The 21,203-nt window shown below is 45.5% G+C and overlaps 1 protein-coding gene across 1 annotated transcript in view; it reads left to right on the plus strand.

The window, feature by feature from the left end:
• The first annotated feature begins 1,712 nt into the window (after window positions 1-1,712).
• The window catches only part of borcs6 (BLOC-1 related complex subunit 6), a 29,180-nt gene continuing 9,689 nt past the window's right edge, over window positions 1,713-21,203 (plus strand). The window contains exons 1-2 of the mRNA XM_068051485.1: window positions 1,713-2,186; window positions 9,943-10,097. Of these exons, the coding sequence (XP_067907586.1) occupies window positions 1,796-2,186; window positions 9,943-10,097 (546 nt within the window). The 5' untranslated portion in view covers window positions 1,713-1,795. The remainder of the gene's footprint in view (window positions 2,187-9,942; window positions 10,098-21,203) is intronic.

Raw genomic sequence — 21,203 nt, forward strand, 5'->3', positions numbered from 1 at the left:
TTTTCATGTTTGTGCTTTTGGACAGATCTGTTCATTAACACTCACTCTGCACTAATGCTTTATCTTTCACCACACCATTAGGACATTCCCTTTGCCCAATGACCTCCATATCAGTTAATCTCTCCTGCCCTCTACCCTATCACACACCATCCCTTTTGTTCTCCTCCTCTCCCCCCCCCCCCCCCATCCTCACTTCACTTGCTTAAAACCGATTACATTTCTAACCTTTGCCAGTTCTGATGAAAGGTCACAGACCTGAAACGTTAACTCTGCTTCTTTCTCCACAGATGCTGCCAGACCTGCTGAGTATTTCCAGCATTTCTTGTTTTTATTTCAGATTTCCAGCATTTTGCTTTTAAGTTGTGCTGAATCTGTATAAAGCTCTGGTTAGGCCCCAATTAGATTACTGCGTCCAGTTCTGGTCTCCACACTTCAAGTCCTTTAGAGGGTGCAGAGCAGATTTACCAGAATGATTCCAGGGATGGAGGATTTTAGTTACAAGGTTAGGTTGAGATTGAGGGGAGATTTAATAGAAGTGTACAAGATTATGACGGGCTTTGATAAGTTAGACAAGGAAAAGCTGTTCCCATTAACAAATGCTACAAGACTAGGGGACACAGATTGAAATTTTTGGGCAAAAGGTGCAAGGGGAATGAGTAAACACTTTTTTTTTACACAGCGAGTGGAACCCGCTGCCCACGAGGGTGGTGGAATTTACTTCCCCAAAATTCGGGGAAGGGTCCATTCTTAAATGCCCACATACTTCAGTCTCCTTCCCCACCAAGCTCCACTGCAAACTCAGAACCACCCCGCTTCTTCTCCTCTCCCCACCGAGTATGGTGACCATCACTCCAGGACTCCCAATTCCCTGCAACATCTTCTCTGTTTTAACAATGGTAAAATAGCGTATATAGCAAAAAAACTTCCACTCATTAAAATACCAGAACTAGTAATTAATAGTAACTTTTTTGGGGGGGGGGGGCATAGGGGTTTAATCCATGAGGGTCCAGTCTCAGCAATATCCAGTTGCTCACAATATTCAAGCCCGAAAACAGAGGTTACGCTTTCAGAATACTGTCCAACAAAAAAGTGCAATTTCAGCCGATTGAGCCACCGTGTAATCAGTGGTTCTGATAATACCAACAGGCTACATTAGGGTAAGAATGCCCTTTGCTACCGAGGAACAGTTTATCCTCGAACAGAGATCCGCTATACACACAGGTTTGTGTGTGAGTGAAATCGAAACTGCTGGGAATACACAGCAGCTCTGGTGTGTTGTTGGACTCTGCAGGAAAGAACCCCCGATTATCCCTCCCATCCTGTAAACAGACAAGGGTGGAACTACAGTGAAACCAGTGATTTGATTCGCTGCCCCGGGAGTTTGTGCTCACATCCAAGTCTCTTGCCACGACAGAGGGTAGGTAGAGCTCGCGCTTTCTGTTTCCACTATAACCCTTTACGACAAACCATTTCACCCATCTGCGCTCGCCGGGCTGTGGTTTCTTTCCGACTCTCTTTTGCTGCAAATGGGTCGGGGAATGGTTTCCTTGCTCTTCCTTGAATTGGAAAGAACCACAAAACTGGCTCCGATCTTCTTTGTGCCCGCACTCAAAATGGCGTCCGCGGCTTCAGTTGGGAGGTGGTGTTGGACAGTCACGTGGCTCCGTCCAGCCTGGAGCAGCGACAAGGCTGTTCACTGCGCGTGCGCTGACCTCCGACCCTGCGCGAGGCGGCGCTCGGTTGCCAGGGGCGGCGGAGTGAGTTGGAGCCGGCGGCTTCTTCCCTCCCCTTGGCGATGGCCGAGGCCGAAGTGGAAGCGACGGTCGCTAACCCGCCTTCCGAGACTTCGGAGAGCGGCGAGGAGACTTCGGAAAGTGGCGCCGAGTCGTCCGAATGGGCTGAAGGGCCGCCTCCCGCTCTGCGCCACAACAAACCGGCAGTAAACCCGGCCGCCCGGGAGCGGGTATGCGGTCGCCTGCAGGACAGCAAAAGCTTGGACGGCATCAGCGAGGTGCTGGGCGGCATCCGAGGCCGGGATGGTAAGCTGGAAGGGCGGAGGGCGACCATCTCCAGTGCGCTGGAGTTGGAGGGCACCGTCAGCCACGACGGGGACCTCACCCACTACGTAGCCAACAATCTGCAGCATAAGATCAAGATGAGTTCGAGGCAGAGCCTGGACCTGGACTGTGAGTACTGGCCCCTTCCTCAAACACACATCCAACTCGGTGCGCACAACTCCTGACATTACATGTCTCCAGGTTTGTTTTATTGCACCATGTATGCAAACCGGGGGGAACTTGTCCGATATCGACAGTTAGCGCCCCAACCATTTACACGGGGCAACCAGCCTGCACAGATGGGTGGATGCCACTACTAGTTGGTATGACAACGTTAGCTTGCCAAGGGCGACTGCGTATTAAGAAAGTGTTACACTGTTTTGCACTGGAGTGCTGACTTGGGTTGCATTAGAGTGCTATAGTGGAAGTTTGGTAACTGAGGATAATTAAGGGTTAATTTGATCTTAAATCTAATCTGTCTTTTATTTAGCAGATTAACTTAACAGTTGCTGTTAGGGTTGGAGAAGGTGAGTTTTTGACCAGCTTTAAACAGGGTTCACTCAGGCTCCGCTTGCAGCTGCACCTTGTTAATTAGATAACTGGCTTAAACCAGTTTTCAGGGGGCTAGAGTCAGTCAGTATAAAAGTGAGACAGCTTACAGTGCTGGCTTTGTTTGCACTAGAGTGCTATATTGGAAGTTTGGTAACTGAGTAAGTTCGGTAAAGAGTGAGGGGAGCCGAGAGCTTCCAAAGAGCACAGCTGACAGGGAGAAGACTCGCGGGGGAGGTGCGGAGATCCAGACTGGTAAGTATAAAAAAAACTTACCTCTGGTAAAAAAAACCTGAAAGTGACGTCACAGGAAAGCTGTGACCTGATTAGCTGGTAGGGAATTTTTTTTTACTGAATTTGAAAATAAAAATTGATTAAAACCCTAATTAACTAACAGAGTAACTAAACCAGAGGGAGGAGATTACTGTATTTACTTAGCATTTAATATTTATAGTAGGAATCTAGCACTAGGGACCATATAGTTAATTATAACAATTTAGTAAGGATTTAATAAGTATTTTAAATTAATTTATTAATTAGTGCTAGAAATGTCAGTTAGAGGGGTGAAGTGCTTCACCTGTGAGATGTGGGAGGTCCGTGACGCTTCCAGCGTTCCGGACGACTACGTCTGCAGGAGGTGTACCCAATTACAGCTCCTCACAGACCGCATGGATCGGTTGGAGCGGCAACTGGATGCACTTAGGAGCATGCAGGTGGCAGAAAGTGTCATAGACAGGAGTTTTAGAGAAGTGGTTACACCCAAGGTGCAGGCAGATAGATGGGTAACTGCTAGAAGGGGCAGGCAATCAGTGCAGGAATCCTCTGTGGCTATCCCCCTTTCTAACAAGTATACCGTTTTGGATACTGTTGGGGGGGATGGCCTATCAGGGGAAACCAGCAGCAGCCACGGCTGGCACTGTTGTTCAGGGAGGGACAAAACGCAGAAGAGCAATAGTTATAGGGGACTCTATAGTCAGGGGCACAGATAGGCGCTTCTGTGGACGTGAAAGAGACTCCAGGATGGTATGTTGCCTCCCTGGTGCCAGGGTCAAGGATGTCTCTGAACGGACAGGGGGCATTCTGAAGGGGGAAGGTGAACAGCCAGAGGTTGTGGTGCACATAGGTACCAATGACATAGGCAGGAAGAGTGACGAGGTCCTGTCGGGGGAGTTTAGGGAGTTGGGTAGAAAGTTAAAAGACAGGACCTCTAGGGTTGTAATCTCTGGATTACTCCCTGTGCCACGTGCCAGTGAGGCTAGATACAGGAGGATAGTGCAGCTAAACACGTGGCTGAACAGCTGGTGTAGAAGGGAGGGTTTCAGATATCTGGACAATTGGAATCTCTTCAGGGACAGATGGGACCAGTACAAGAAGGACGGGTTGCATCTAAACTGGAGGGGCACAAATATCCTGGCTGCGAGGTTTGCTAGCATCACTCGGGGGGTGGGGGGGTTTAAACTAGTGTGGCAGGGGGGTGGGAACCAGAGCAGTAGGACAGCATATGAAATAAATGAGGGGGAACTCGTAAATAAGGCCTGCAAGACTGAGAGGAAGAGCAGGCAGGGAGATGTTGCGGAGCACAGCGGGACTGGTGGTCTGAAGTGCATTTGTTTCAATGCGAGAAGGATAACAGGTAAGGCAGATGAACTTAGAGCTTGGATTAATACTTGGAACTATGATGTTGCTATTACAGAGACTTGGTTGAGGGAAGGACAGGATTGGCAGCTAAATGTTCCAGGATTTAGAAGCTTCAGGCGGGATAGAGGGGGATGTAAAAGGGGTGGGGGTGTTGCATTACTTGTTCAGGAGAATATCACAGCTGTACTGCGGGAGGGCACCTCGGATGGGTCGTGCAGCGAGGCAATATGGGTGGAGCTCAGGAATAGGAAGGGTGCAGTCACGATGTTGGGGGTTTACTACAGGCCTCCCAACAGCCAGTGGGAGGTGGAGGAGCAGATATGTAGACAGATTTTGGAAAGATGTAAAGGTAACAGGGTTGTAGTGGTGGGTGATTTTAACTTCCCCTATATTGACTGGGACTCACTTTGTGCTAGGGGCTTGGATGGGGCAGAATTTGTAAGGAGCATCCAGGAGGGCTTTTTGAAACAATATGTAGATAGTCCAACTAGGGATGGGGCTGTACTGGACCTGGTATTGGGGAATGAGCCCGGCCAGGTGGTCGAAGTTTCAGTCAGGGAGCATTTTGGGAACAGTGACCATAATTCTGTAAGTTTTAAGGTACTTGTGGATAAGGATAAGAGTAGTCCTCGGGTGAAGGTGCCAAATTGGGGGAAGGTTAATTATAACAATATTAGGCAGGAACTGAAGAATTTAGATTGGGGGCGGCTGTTTGAGGGTAAATCAACATCTGACGTGGGAGTCTTTCATACGTTAGTTGATTAGAATCCAGGACTAGCATGTTCCTGTGAGGAAGAAGGATAAGTTTGGCAAGTTTCGGGAACCTTGGAAAATGCGGGATATTGTGAGCCTAGTCAAAAAGAAAAAGGAAGCATTTGTAAGGGCTGGAAGGCTAGGAACAGACGAATCCCTTGAGGAATATAAAGACAGTAGGAAGGAACTTATGCAAGGAGTCAGGAGGGCTAAAAGGGGCCATGAATTATCATTGGCAAACAGGATTAAGGAAAATCCCAAGGCTTTTTATACATATATAAAGAGCAAGAGGGTAACCAGGGAAAGGGTTGGCCCACTCAAGGACAGAGAAGGGAATCTATGTGTGGAGCCAGAGGAAATGGGCGAGGTACTAAATGAGTACTTTGCATCAGTATTCACCAAGGAGAAGGACTTGGTGGATGATGAGCCTAGGGAAGGGAGTGTAGATAGTCTGTTAGCTCATTATCAAAAAGGAGGAGGTGTTGGGTGTCTTGCAAAGCATTAAGGTAGATAAGTCCCCAGGGCCTGATGGGATCTACCCCAGAATACTGAGGGAGGCAAGGGAAGAAATTGCTGGGGCCTTGACAGAAATCTTTGCATCCTCATTGGCTACAGGTGAGGTTCCAGAGGACTGGAGAATAGCCAATGTTGTTCCTTTGTTTAAGAAGGGTAGCAAGGATAATCCAGGAAATTATAGGCCGGTGAGCCTTACGTCAGTGGTAGGGAAATTATTAGAGAGGATTCTTTGGGACAGGATTTACTCCCGTTTGGAAACAAACAAACTTATTAGCGAGAGGCAGCATGGTTTTGTGAAGGGGAGGTTATGTCTCACTAATTTGATTGAGTTTTTTGAGGAAGTGACAAAGATGATTGATGAAGGAAGGGCACTGGATGTTATCTATATGGACTTCAGTAAAGCCTTTGACAAGGTCCCTCATGGCAGACTGGTACAAAAGGTGAAGTCACACGGGATCAGAGGTGAGCTGGCAAGATGGATACAGAACTGGCTCAGTCATTGAAGACAGGGAAGCAGCGGAAGGGTGCTTTTCTGAATGGAGGGATGTGACTAGTGGTGTTCCGCAGGGATCAGTGCTGGGACCTTTGCTCCTTGTATATATAAATGATTTGGAGGAAAATGTAGCTGGTCTGATTAGTAAGTTTGCGGACGACACAAAGGTTGGCAGAGTTGCGGATAGGGTTGAGGATTGTCAGAGGATACAGCAGGATATAGATCGGTTGGAGACTTGGGCGGAGAGATGGCAGATGGAGTTTAATCCAGACAAATGTGAGGTAATGCATTTTTGGAGGTCTAATGCAGGTGGGAAATATACAGTAAATGGCAGAACCCTTAGGAGTATTGACAGGCAGCGAGATCTGGGCGTACAGGTCCACAGGTCCCTGAAAGTGGCAACACAGGTGGATAAGGTAGTCAAGAAGGCATACGGCATGCTTGCCTTCATTGGTTGGGGCATCGAGTATAAGAATTTGCAAGTCATGCTGCAGCTGTACAGAACTTTAGTTAGGCCACACTTAGAATATTGCGTGTAGTTCTGGTCGCCACACTACCAGAAGGACGTGGAGGCTTTGGAGAGGGTACAGAGGAGGTTTACCAGGATGTTGCCTGATCTGGAGGGCATTAGCTATGAGGAGAGGTTGGATAAACTTGGATTGTTTTCACTGGAACAACGGAGGTGGAGGGGTGACATGATGGAGGTTTCCAAAGTTATGAGTGGCATGGCCAGAGTAGATAGTCAGAAGCTTTTTCCCAGGATGGAAGAGTCAGTTACTAGGGGACATAGGTTTAAGATGAGAGGGGCAAAGTTTAGAGGGGATGTGCGAGGCAGGTTCTTCACACAGAGGGTGGTGAGTGCCTGGAACTTGCTGCTGGGGGAGGTGGTGAAAGCAGGTACAATAGCGACGTTTAAGAGTCATCTTGACAAATACATGAATAGGATGGGAATAGAGGGATGCAGTTCCCGGAAGTGCAGAAGGTTTTAGTTTAGGCAGGCATCAAGATCGGTGCAGGCTTGGAGGGCCGAATGGCCTGTTCCTGTGCTGTACTGTTCTTTGTCGGAGGTACTGTCTTTCGGAGGATATGTGAAAGATCCCATGGAACTTCTGGACGGTTTCTCTCCAGTCTCGACCAATATTTATCTGTCTTCCAATATTATTGGAGTAGTTTAGCTGTTCATTCTTACGTTTCCTACTTTACATTACCGGTGCAGACTGCATGGGTCAAGTGGCCTCTTTCTGTGCCGCAAACATTCTCTGATTACCACTTGACTGTACTTTCAAAAATGCTTACTTGATTGGCTGTATAGCCCGTTAAAATCTTGCCATTGTGAAAGGTATATAAATGCAAGAGTTCCGTTTTGCCTTTCATTAATATATTGGCTACTCTGGAATTTGCAGTAGCCTTTTCTAGTGGATATATAATTTTTCTTAGTGTCACTGGTTCAGTTGAGTTATGTGATTAGAATGTGCCCTGTGTTTAAACAGAAGCCTGCAGGAGGGATTCTCCCATACGTACAGTTTATGCAGATTGTCTTTGGCTGAGACAAGAACCTTTCACTTTTTGGTGGGTTGAGGGGTTTGACCACCTGTGGCCCAAAATAGGACTCTTGCATTGGTAACCACTGTTACTGTGGGTGGTATTTTCTATCGTGAGAAGTTGGGCATGTGCCTTCAATGTTGTGTACAGTTAGTTGTTTATACATTGTGTTGTCTCATTCAGCTGTCTTGCTGTCAGATGCAACTTGTGTAGTATGAAATAGGGCATCAAAAAGCTCTGAGGATAGCTAGTATGAGAAAACAGGAGTGTCGCGCTGGTACAGTAGAATTTCTTGAGGTCAGATCAAAGTTGTATATCCTTTTTATGTTATTCATTCCAGAGGAGGAATATTTAGATGGAGATCTATGATCTCTATCTGTGTTACTCATTTACTGTTCTTCCTATTTCTAATCAAATTTGGAAGCTTGTGATTTCAGTACCTGTGAGAATCCAGCTTATTTGGAGACCCAACCACGCTGGAGTACATTTAATCAAGGATCTGTATTGATTTTCATGTGGACAGATTTGCACAGATCAGTGCTGTTGAGAATGCTATTAGGATCACTGGGACAGCACTTACTCAAGCTAAGGGGGTCTGATTGGCGTTGAGGATGTGTTTTTGCTTGGCACTTTCAGTAGTTGTAGTCATCAGGTGTTTGGAGTTTTGAGCCAGAAATTACTTGTCACAGCACCAGCTGATTTCGCTGACAGACGTGATGGAGGTAAGTATTGCTGGAGAACACTGAGGTGAATTGGAAATGCAGGATAGCATAACTAAAAATATGCATTAGGACACTCTAACACTGTATTTATCTTCTAGAAAAGTTAAGAATCATCCATAGTGTTAGATAATGAGATTCCACTAGAATTTGTTTTACACTTAACCCTAACAATGAACCTTATTTTCAATGTGTATCTGTTTGTTTAATTGCGTTAGCTTGAGTGTATTCTTGGGTAATGAAACATTATATACATTGCTACACCACATGCATGAGAAAATAACTTTACCACCCAGCAGCATAATTGTAATTGTTCAGCTATCTGCATTGGGAGTATTGAAAAATGCAAGCTTGCAACCAAGTCCTTTCCCACTTGCATGATATTTTTCTTTTGCAATGCTCAGTCATTGGTGTGATACTTGTTAATTATTGTTAATGCTAAGATCCATCCCTTGTCCTCTATAATTTTTGAATTCAAATCCATTTTTTTCATATTGTCCCAGGTTTTTTTATTTTTGTAACAGTGAATAGACCTATGTCAACTAGTGGATAGCCTATGGCTTTCAGCACAGTCGCGTGAATTAGGACGTGACTTGCAGTGGGAGGTTTGGGAATTAGCTGGAATAATTTTTTAAAAATGGTTGTGTGAACTGGCTGGCAGGAAGTAGACAGATATGAGCAGGACCAAGACCAAGTGAATAGGAGCTGCCAGTGGTGGAAATAGGTGGGCATGGGGCGAGAAAAGAAAAACAAAGGAAACAACTTGACTTCTGATTTGGGACAAGTACTGTGCTTTTTTTTAAATTCTGTCCGTCAATGGATGAAATCTATGCAAACCCTTTGTACAGATATGTTGGGGATCATTTTAATTTCTTGCAGATGTAATCTTTATGTAACGTTAGGTTTGCATTGGAACAATCCAAAAGCCAGATGCACATTGTATTTATTTATTTTTACTAATACAAGGAAAGGTGTATATTCTATTCAAAAAGATTTTAATTTTTATTTTTTAGAGATACAGCACTGAAACAGGCCCTTCGGCCCACCGAGTCTGTGCCGACCAACAACCACCCATTTATACTAATCCTACATTAACCCCATATTCCCTAACGCATCCCCACCATTTTCCTACCACCTACCTACACTAGGGGCAATTTATAATGGCCAATTTACCTATCAACCTGCAAGTCTTCGGCTGTGGGAGGAAACTGGAGCACCCGGCGGAAACCCACGCGGTCACAGGGAGAACTTCCAAACTCAGCACAGGCAGTACCCAGAACTGAACCCGGGTTGCTGGAGCTGTGAGGCTGCGGTGCTAACCACTGCACGATTATGGCTTATCTTTGTTGTTTTGCAAGTAGCATTCTTTACTAGGTTTGAGCAACTCCAGGTTGGGCCTTAGCCCAGTCCAAAGTTATGACCCCTGTTTCACCAAAGCAGCCTAACAGGGAGCATACCTGGTATTTTGGGTCTATGGAGAGTGAGCCATTTCTCTTTATGCTTAAGTCAGTTTATTAGTAAGTAGAATATGCACAAAATCTCTTATGACTGTGTGTACAGGTTCCATTCAAACTTGGTTAAGTGAATAAACTGGTGTACAGTTGCCATAGCAAACTGGGCATTTAAAAGAAATTCCTGAGGCACCGAAGACTTAGCACTTTTTTATCTTTCCCAGCTGGAAACAGCGTGAAAACCAGAAGTATGCAGAGGTCAAATTCAGACATGCCTCCAATTGATCCTGGGGTACTACTAGATCTGGAGAGAGACGCAAAGGAGGTGGCGCAGAAAGTCGATCAGATGATGAAGAGCTTAAATGCCACTATCCAGAACGTATGTATGAATTGGTGTATAATCTGGATCTAACCATGAAAGTTGGTTTCTAATCATGCTGAGACCATTGGATGAATTTTTATAACTTTCAACACTGATAATTTTACAGCACAGAAGGATTCCATTCATGTCATGTATATGCTGGTTCTTTGACAGCATTGTCCACTTAGTCCCTTTCCCCATATCCTTAAATTTTTTGTTTTGATACAATTATTTACTTGCATTTTTAAAGGCTGTTTTGGATTCTGTTTCTGCTAGGGCATGCCATGCCTTGGCAAGGCTCTGTGTAAAGTAAATTTGTAATTCATCCTCAACATCATCTTTTGGTGATGATAAATCTATGCGCTCTGGTGACCAATGCATTGACTTAAGGAAATAGTTTTTCCATAACAGTATCAAAGCCCTTGTAATTTTCAGCATTTGTATCAATGAAAAGAGCCCGGGCTCCTCCTCCTCCTGTTTTTCCCCTCATACTTAAAACACTTCGTTCTTGGCTTCTCCAATGCCTCTCCACCGTTATCCAGCTGGGTGGGACTGCACTGGCCTGTTTCCATTCTTTATCTAATCGTAGCCAGAGTATCACATGCATTGACTTCTCTTCCTGTTCCTGCATCAATTCCCCCCAGGATCTATCCTTGGTCCCTCCTATTTTTCATCTACATGCTGCCCATTGGTAACATCATCTGAAATCGCAGCCGTAGCTTTTACATGTATGCCGATGGTACCGATCTCTACTACACCACTCCTCTCAACTCCTCCACTGTTGCTAAATTATCAAACTGCTTATCCGACATCTAGTACTAGATGAGCAGAAATTTCCTCCAATTGAATAATGGGAAACAGAAGCCATTGTCTTCAGTCCCCTCTTCGAACTCCATTCCCTAACTACCAATGCCATCCTTCTCCCTGGCAATTGTCTGAGACTAAACCAGACTATTTACAACCTTGATGTCACATTTGACCTTGCAATAAGTTTCCAATCGCTCACCCACACCATCATTAATACTTAAGAATAGAAGAAATAGGAGTAGGAATAGACAATTCGGCCCCTCGAGCCTGCTCTGCCATTCAGTACGATCATGCCTGATCTGTCTCAACTCTGCTTTCCTGCTCGCCCCCGTGTCTCTGAGAGACCAAACATCTGTCTATCTCAGCCTTAACGATGCTCAACATTGGAGCATGCACAACCCTCTGGGGTAGAAAACTTGAAAGATGGGTGAAGAAGTTTCTCCACATCTCGGTCCTAAATGATCAACCCCTTTTCCTGAGACTGTGCCCCTGTGTTCTAGATTCCCCAGCCAGGTAAAACAACCTCTCGGTGTCTACCTTGTCAAGCCCCTTCAGAATCTTTTCAATGAGATCACCTCTCATTTTTCTAAAGTGCAGAGAGTATAGGCCCAATTTACTCAGTCTCTCTTAATAGGACAACCCTCTCAGCCCAGGAACCAATTAAGTGAACCTTTGCTGTACTGCTTCCAATGCAACTTTGTCCTTCCATAAATATGAAGACAAAATGGCACTCAGTACTCCAGTTGTGGTCTCACCAAAGCCCTGTACAACTGTAGCAAGACTTCCTTATTCTTGTACTCTAATCCCCTTGGAATAAAGGGCAGTGTGTCATTTGCTTTCCTAATTGCTTGCTGTATCTACATGCTGACACTTTGTGTTCCTTGTACCAGTATACCCAAGTCTCTGAACATCAACATTTAGAAGTTTCACACCTCTTAAAAAATATTCTGCTTCTCTGTTCTTGCTAGCAAAGTGAATAACCTCACACTTCCCCACATTGTATGTCATATGCCACATTGTTGCCCTTTCACGTAACCTGTCTATATCTCTTTGGAACCTCTTTGTGTCCTTCTCACAGCTTACATTCCCACCTAGCTTTGAATCATCTGCAAACATAGATACATTATTCTGGTAGATTGTAAATAGCTGAGGTCCCATCACTGATCCTTGCAGAACTCCATTAGTTGCAGCCTGCCAACTTGAAAATGCCCATTTGTCTCTGCTTCCTGAATCAATCCTCCATCCATTCTAATATATTATCCCCAAATCCATGAGTGTCTTGCGTCTTAACCTTTTGTGTGGCACTTTATCAAATGCCTTTTGGAAATTCAAGTATCCTATATCTACTGGTTCCCCTTTATCTACTCCTACTAGTTACATCCTCAAAAAACTCTCAAGTTTGTCAAACATGATTTCCCATTGTAAAACCATGTTGATTCTGTCTGATCATGCTATGATTTTCTAAGTGCATTGTTAAGACCTCCTTAATAGATTCAAGCATTTTCCTGACTACTGATGTCACGCTAACTGGCAAGTAGTTTCCTGTTTTCTCTCTTCCCTCCTTTCTTAAATTGCAGTGTTACATTTGCTAACTTCTAATCCTCTGGGGCCATTGTAGATACTAGAGAATTTTGGAAAATCATAACCAGTGCATCCACTATCTCTGCAGCTATTTCTTTTAGAATCCTAGGATATAAGCCATTGGGTCCTGGAGATTTGTTGGCTTTTAGTCCCTTAATTTTCTCCAATACTTTTTCTCTGCTGATATTAATTACCTTAATTTCCTCACTCTTATTAGCCCCTAGGTTATCCTCTATTTCTGGTGTGAAGACAGACACAAAATTTGTTCAGTGTCCCTGCCATTTCCCCATTCCCCATGATGATTTCTCCTGTCACTGCCTTGAAGGGTCCAATGTTTACTTTAGCTACTCTCTTTATATACTTGTAAAAGACAGCCACCTGCTTCAATGGACGCTTGGAGCTCAGGGTCATTGCCCGACAAGTGGACTGTAACACAGCACCAAACAAACGCATACTGTCCATCCGACTGCTCACCGTCTCTGGTCCAGTACACCTACTCAGCATCTATGCTCCAACACTCTGCTCCCCACCTGAAGTTAAAGACCTGTTCTACAAGAAACTCCATAATATCATTAGTAGCATTCCCAATACCGAACATTTGTTCCTGCTGGGGGACTTTAACGCCAGGGTTGTGGCCGAGCATGACTCATGGCCCTCTTGTCTTGGGCGCTATGGCATTGGAAGGATGAATGAGAATGGACAGAGACTGCTGGAGTTGTGTACCTATCACAGCCTCTGCATCACCAACTCGTTCTTTCATACCCTGTCACCAGGTTTCATGGAGGCACCCAAGATCATTTTGTCGGCACCAGCTGGACGTCATTGTCACAAGTCAAGCCTCTTTAAACAGCGTTCAAATCACACGCAGCTTCCACAGTGCGGACTGCGACACCAACCACTCCCTGGTGTTCAGAAAGGTTCAACTCAAACCAAAGAAGCTGCATCACTCCAAGCAGAAGGGCTGACCGCGCATCAAAACTAACAGAATTTCTTATCCACAACTGTTACATAAGCTTCTAAATTCACTTGAAAAAGCCCTTCAAAACACTCCTACAGGGGATGCAGAGACCCAAGTGGGCCCACATCAGAGACGCCATCTATGACTCAGCAATGACCACCCATGGCAAACTTTTGAAGCAGAATGCAGACTGGTTTCAATCTCGCTTTGAAGAGCTGGAACCTGTCGTAGCCGCTAAGCGCATTGCACTGTTGAACTACAAGAAAGCCCCCAGCGAGTTAACATCCGTAGCACTTAAAGCAACCAGAAGCACTGCACAAAGAACAGCCAGGCACTGCGCAAATGACTACTGGCAACACCTATGCAGTCGTATTCAGCTGGCCTCCGACACTGGAAACATCAGAGGAATGTATGATGGCATCGAGAGCTTTTGGGTCAACCATCAGGAAGATCGCCCCCCTCAAGTCTAAATCAGGGGACATGATCACTGACCAACGCAAGCAAATGGACCGCTGGGTGGAGCACTAACTAGGACTACTCCAGGGAAAATGTCACTGAGAGACTGCCCTCAATGCAGCCCAGTTTCTGCCAGTCAAGTATGAGCTGGACGAACAGTCAACAAAATCGGAATTCAGTGATGCCATTGATTCTCTAGCCAGTGGAAAAGCCCCTGGGAAGGACGGCATTACCCCTGAAATCATCAAGAGTGCCAAGCTTGCTATACTCTCAGCACTCCATGAACTGCTTTGCCTGTGCTGGGATGAGGGAGCAGTACCACAGGACATGCACGATGCTAATATCATCACCCTCTATAAGAACATGGGTGATCGTGGTGACTGCAACAGCTACTGTGTAATCTCCCTGCTCAGCATAGTGGGGAAAGTCTTCGCTCGAGTCGTTTTAAACAGGCTCCAGAAGCTGGCTGAGCGTGTCTACCCTGAGGCAGTGTGACTTTCGAGCAGAGAGATCCACCATTGACATGCTGTTCTCCCTTCGCCAGCTACAGGAGAAATGTCGCGAACAACAAATGCCCCTCTACATTGCTTTCATAGATCTCACCAAAGCCTTTAACCTCGTCAGCAGCCGTGGTCTCTTCAGACTACTAGCAAAGATCGGATGTCCTCCAAAGCTACTAAGTATCATCACCTCATTCCATGGCAACATGAAAGGCACAATTCAGCACAGCGGTGCCTCATCAGACCCCTTTCCTATCCTGGGTGGCATGAAACAGGGCTGTGTTCTCGTGCCTACGCTGTTTGGGATCTTCTCCCTGCTGCTCTCACATGCGTTCAAGTCTTCAGAAGAAGGAATTTTCCTCCACACTAGATCAGGGGGCAGGTTGTTCAACCTTGCCCGTCTAAGAGTGAAGACCAAAGCACGGAAGGTCCTCATCAGGGAACTCCTCTTTGCTGACGATGCTACATTAACATCCCACACAGAAGAGTGTCTGCAGAGACTCATCAACAGGATTGCGGCTGCCTGCAACGAATTTGGCCTTACCATCAACCTCAAGAAAATGAAGATCATCGGACAGGATGTCAGAAATGCTCCATCTATCAATATCGGTGACCACACTCTGGAAGTGGTTCAAGAGTTCACCTACCTAGGCTCAACTATTACCAGTAACCTGTCTCTCGATGCAGAAATCAACAAGCGCATGGGAAAGGCGTCCGCTGCTCTGTCCAGACTGGCCAAGAGAGTGTGGGAAAATGGCACACTGACACGGAACACAGAAGTCCAAGTGTATCAAGCCTGTGTCCTCAGAACCTTGCTCTACGGCAGCGAGGCCTGGACAACGTATGTCAGCCAAGAGCGATGTTTCAATTCATTCTTTCTTTGCTGCCTCCGGAGAATCCTTGGCATCAGGTGGCAGGACCGTATCTGAAACGCAGAAGTTCTCGAGGCGGCCAACATTGCCAGCATATACACCCTACTGAGCCAGCGGCGCTTGAGATGGCTTGGCCATGTGAGCCGCTTGGAAGCTGGCAGGATCTCCTAGGACACATTGTACAGCGAGCTCGTCACTGGTATCAGACCCACCGGCCGTCCATGTCTCCGCTTTAAAGACGTCTGCAAATGCGGCATGAAGTCCTGTGACATTGATCACAAGTCGTGGGAGTCAGTTGCCAGTGATCGCCTGAGCAGGTGGACAGCCATAAAGGTGGGGCTAAAGTGTGGCGAGTCGAAGAGACTTAGCTGTTGGCAGGAAAAAAGACGAGCGCAAGGGGAGAGCCAACTGTGTAACAGCCCCGACAACCATTTTTATCTGCAGCACCTGTGGAAGAGTCTGTCACTCTAGAATTGGCCTTTATAGCCACTCCAGGGGCTGCTTCACAAACCACTGACCATCTCCAGGGCGCTTACCCATTGTCTCTCAAGACAAGGAGGCCAAAGAAGAAGAAAAAGACAGCCTATTTCCACCTCCGTAGCATCATCCTTTCCCTGTCTCAGCTCATTCGTGCCTTTTCAACTTTTAGACTTGACTATTCCAACACACTCTTGGCTTCTCTCCCATATTCTATCCTCTGTAAACTTGAGGTCATCCAAAACTCTGCTTCCTGTGTTTACCTGTCACCCCTGTGCTTGCTGACCTACGTTGGTTCCTGGTCAAGCAACACCTTGATTTTAAAATTCTGATCCTTGTTTTCAGATACCTCCATAGCCTCGCCCCTCCCCATCTCTGCAGTCTCCTCCAGCCCCACAATCCTCAGATATCTGCACTCTTGTTTTGGCCTCTTCAGCATTTCCAGTTTTAATTGCTCTATCATTGGTGGCTGTGCCTTCGGCTGCCGAGGCCCTAAGTTCTGTAATTCCTTCCCTGCACCTCTCCAACTCTATAACTCTCTCCTTTAAGATGCTCCTTTAAACCTATCTCTTTGACCAAACTTTTGACCATCTGCTCTACTCTCGCCATATATGGCCTGGTGTCTAATTTGGCTTTCTAATGCTCCTGTGAAGTGCCTTGGGATGTTTTATTATGTTAAGGGCACAATATACATACAAGTTGTATCATCTTGGTGAATCTCCTCTGTACATTCTCCGCACACTTGACTATTTTCTTAACCCGCCTTTTATGTGGTACTGTACCAAATGCTTTCTTAAAATCCATATAAACAGCATTGCCGCATTCCCTTCATCAACCTTCTCAGTTACTTCATCAAAAAATTCAGTTAGATTAGTCAAGCATGATCTGCCTTTTACAAATCCATGCTGACTATCCTTAATTAACTGGAACCTTTCTAAGTGCTTATTGATATTTTGCATGATTATAATTTCTAAAATCTTATCCACCACTGATAAACTAACTGGCTTGTAGTTGCTAGGACTGTCTTTACACCCTTCTTGAATAAGGGTGTCTCATTTGCCACTCTCCAATCCTCTGGCACCTCCCCTATATCCAGGGAAGATTAGAAGATTATGGCAAGCCCTTCCGTTATCTCCATCCCCACTTTCTTTAGCAACCTGGGATGCAAGCCATCCGGACTAGGTGACTTATCTACCCTAAGCAAAGCCAACCTTTTTTAGTACCTCTTCCCTCTCAATTTTTATCCTATCCATTGCCTCTGCTCTCTCTGCTTCCATTGATATTTTGTCAGATTCCATTTCCTTAATGAACACCGATAAAGTATTCATTAAGTAGATGTGCCTTGTCCTGTGCCTGTAAGCATATATTATCCTTTTTGTCCCTTATTGGCCCCACTCCATCTCTTACGACCCGCTTGCAATCTTACTACACTTACTAACGTGCCAGTAAAAGAGCTTTGTGTTCCCTTTTATGTTGACTGCCATTATATTCTCTCTTTGCCAGTCTTATTTTCCTCTTCACCTCCCCTCTCAACTTATTGTAAATGGTCTGGTTCTTAGTTGGAGTTCACATGACGTGCATCATACACCCTCTTTTTTATTTGTTTCATCATCATCTCTGTCTTCCTTGTCTTCCAAGGAGCCCTGTTCTTGGCTCAACTATCTTTCGCCCTTGTTGGAATGAGAAAGTGAAGGCGCATGGGGTCCAAGGTGTACTAGCTAGATGGATAAAGAACTGGCTGGGCAACAGGAGACAGAGAGTAGCAGTGGAAAGGAGTTTCTCAAAATGGAGACGTGTGACCAGTGGTGTTCCACAGGGATCTGTGCTGGGACCACTGTTGTTTGTGATATACATTAATGATTTGGAGGAAAGTATAGGTGGTCTGATTAGCAAGTTTGCAGACGACACTAAGATTGGTGGAGTAGCAGATAGTGAAGGGGACTGTCAGAGAATACAGCAGAATATAGATAGACTGGAGAGTTGGGCAGAGAAATGGCAGATGGAGTTCAATCAGGGCAAATGCGAGGTGATGGATTTTGGAAGATCCAATTCAAGAGTGAACTATACATTAAATGGAAAAGTCCTGGGGAAAATTGATGTCCAGAGAGATTTGGGCATGCTTTCCTTCATCGGACGGGGCATTAAGTACAAGAGTTGGCATGTCATGTTACAGTTGTATAGGACTTTGGTTTGGCCACATTTGGAATACTGCGTGCAGTTCTGGTCGCCACATTACCAAAAGGATGTGGATGCTTTGGAGAGGGTGCAGAGGAGGTTCACCAGGATGTTGCCTGGTATGGAGGGCGCTAGCTATGAAGAGAGGTTGAGTAGATTAGGATTATTTTCATTAGAAAGACGGAGGTTGAGGGGGGACCTGATTGAGGTGTACAAAATCATGAGAGGTATAGATAGGTTGGATAGCAAGAAGCTTTTTCCCAGAGTGGGGGATTCAGTTACTAGGGGTCACGAGTTCAAAGTGAAAGGGGAAAAGTTTAGGGGGGATATGCGTGGAAAGTTCTTTACGCAGAGGGTGGTGGGTGCCTGGAACGCGTTGCCAGCGGAGGTGGTAGACGCGGGCACGATAGCGTCTTTTAAGATGTATCTAGACAGATACATGAATGGGCAGGAAGTAAAGAGATACAGACCCTTAGAAAATAGGCGTCATGTTTAGATAGAGGATCTGGATCGGCGCAGGCTTGGAGGGCCGAAGGGCCTGTTCCTGTGCTGTAATTTTCTTTGTTCCTAGCCTGTACCTGAAGGGTCTCCTCCTTAAAGATAACACATTGTTCCGATACAGCTCTTCCTGTTAGTGTTTGGTTCCGTTCTACCCTGGCTAGATCCCTTCTCATCGCTTTGAAATTAGCCCTCTTCCAATCTAGATATTCTACCTTATTTGGTTCCTTGCTTTTCTGCATTACTAGTCTAAACCTTCTGATACGATGATCACTCTTACCCAAGTGTCCCCGACAGACACTTGGCCCAGCTCATTTCCCAGCACGAGATCCAGCAATGCCTGCTTTCTAGTTGGGCTGGGAACATACTGAAATCGGAAGTTCTCTTGAACACATTTCAGAAATTCCTCCTCCTCCTCCTTACCCTTTGCTGTAAAATTATCCAAATCAATATTTGGGTAATTAAAGTCCCCCGGTATCATCATTCCATAGTTCTTGCACATCTCTATGATTTCAGTGCAGATTTGCTCCTCTATCTCTCACTATTAGGAGGCCTATGGAATACCCCTAGCAACGTGATCATACCCTTTGTGCTCAACTCTAACCAAATGGATTCTGTCATTGCCCCTTCAAAGATGTCCTCCAACACTACAATGTCTTCCCTAATCAGAACTGCCACCCTTCCTCCCTTTTTTCCTTCTCTATTTTATCTGAACACTTTATAGCCTTGTATATCAAGCGGCCAGTCCTCGCCATTTTTAAGCCACATTTCCATTATTGCCACTACTTCATATTGCCATGCTGCTATTTGTGCTGGTAGTTCACCAACCTTATTCACCACACTTTGTGCAGTTACATACTTGCATTGTAATTCTGTCTTTGCATTCCTCGTAGTCCTTCTCAATCCACTCCCATCTAATATGGAACTATTCCCTTCTCTAGTACTGTTTAGCATTCTCATGTCGTGCACCTTATTCCTCTTTCCTACTTCTATATGCTGGTGCCCATCCCCCTGCCAATTTAGTTCAAACCCTCCCCAACCACACTGGTGAATCTCCCCCCGAGGACATTTGTCCCACTCCTGTTGAGGTGCAGCCCATCTCTTTTGAATAGGTCCCTCCTGCCCCAGAACTGGTCCCAGTTCCCCAAAAATGTGAAGTCCTCTCTCCTGCACCATGCTTCAAGCCACACATTGATTCTTCCTATCTTTCGATTTCCATTCTCGCTTGCGCATGGCACTCGGAGTAATTGAGAAATTACTACTTTCAAGGTCCTACTCTTTAACGTCCTCCCTCACTCCTGAAAATCTGACCGTAGGACCTCAATACCTGCCCTTGCTTTGTCTTTTGTACCAACGTGTGTCACAACTTCTGGTTCACTCCCCTCCCCCTGCAGAATATCCTGCATCTTTTCTGTGATGTCCTATTACCCTGGCACCAGGGAGGCAACACACTCTGGGATTCACGGTAATGTTTACAGAAATGTCTGTCTGTCCCCCTGGCTGTGGATCACCAATAACAATTGCATTTCTGTACTTTTCTGCTCCTTCCTGACCAGTCCCATGCCCATTGGTGCCATGGGTTGGACGGCACTCCTTCAAGGTGTTGTCACTTCCAGCAATCTCCAAAGCTGTACCAGTTTGAGAGTGGCATACACCCCAAAGATTCCTGAACTTCCTGCCTCCTCCTACTCATCCGAATGGCCACCCATCAATTATCCTGAACTCTCTGCCTGTGGGGTGATCACCTCCTGCAGCATATGATCCAGGAAACACTCCTGCTTCCTGATGCTCCACAGTGATTCCAGCTGCCCCTCACGTTCGGAAATCCTGAGTTTGAGCTGAAGCAGCTAGAGGCACTTTCTACATACATGGTCATCCAGGACATATGAAGCGTCCTGAAGCTCCCACATGGCACAGGAATTGCAGCAGGTCACAGCTGCCCATTCATGATCGAAACAAAAATCCTCTATTCTCTTTTTTTTTTTAACAACCTGATTTGTAACCTGTTTAAACTATAAATTTAGTACCTACCCACTGGTCTCTCTCATTCACATATATACAATAAATTATAAAATTCTCCTGTATTTTTAGTTTTTTATACTAATTAATCGATCAAGTCTTATTTTATATTTGGTTAATTTAGATTGGCTTTTTGACAAGGTCCCACATGGTAGGCTGGTCCAGAAAGTAAAAGCCCTTGGAATCCAAGGAGAGTGGCAAATTGGATCCCAAATTAGCTTAGTGGCAGGAAGCAAAGGGAAATGGTTGACCAGTATTTTTTGTGACTAGAACAGTGTGGAGTAGTGTGAAGGAACAGAGGGACCTTGGAGTGTCTGTCTACAGATCCTTAAAGGTAGCAGAACAGGTCGATAAGCTGGTTAACAAGGCAATATGGTATGCTTTCCTTAAAAGCTGGGAGGCATTCTAGAACGGTATATGATAATAGTTAGATCACCGTTTGAGTACTGCATGCAGTTCTGATTACATTACAAGAAAGATGTGATTGCACTGGAGAGTGCAGAAGAGATTTACGAGGATGTTGCCAGTACTGGAAAATTTTAGCTCCCCTGGCTCGCTCTATCCCCCCGCTCTCTCACCCCCCGCGCGCTGTCTCTCCTCCCACCAACCATTCCAGATTAAAGCCTTCAAATACTGCCTACCTATGTATACTCCAACTACAATCAGAAACCCCATTGGATGAAATCATTAGCATCGCCGTCTGTTGCAAGAAACCCACTGAACCAGTCATTTACATCTTTAAGCTAAATGCCTCAAGACCACCGAATTCAGCTGGAAGTCA

Source organism: Heterodontus francisci, chromosome 19, assembly GCF_036365525.1.
Source record: "Heterodontus francisci isolate sHetFra1 chromosome 19, sHetFra1.hap1, whole genome shotgun sequence".
NCBI lineage: Eukaryota > Metazoa > Chordata > Chondrichthyes > Heterodontiformes > Heterodontidae > Heterodontus > Heterodontus francisci.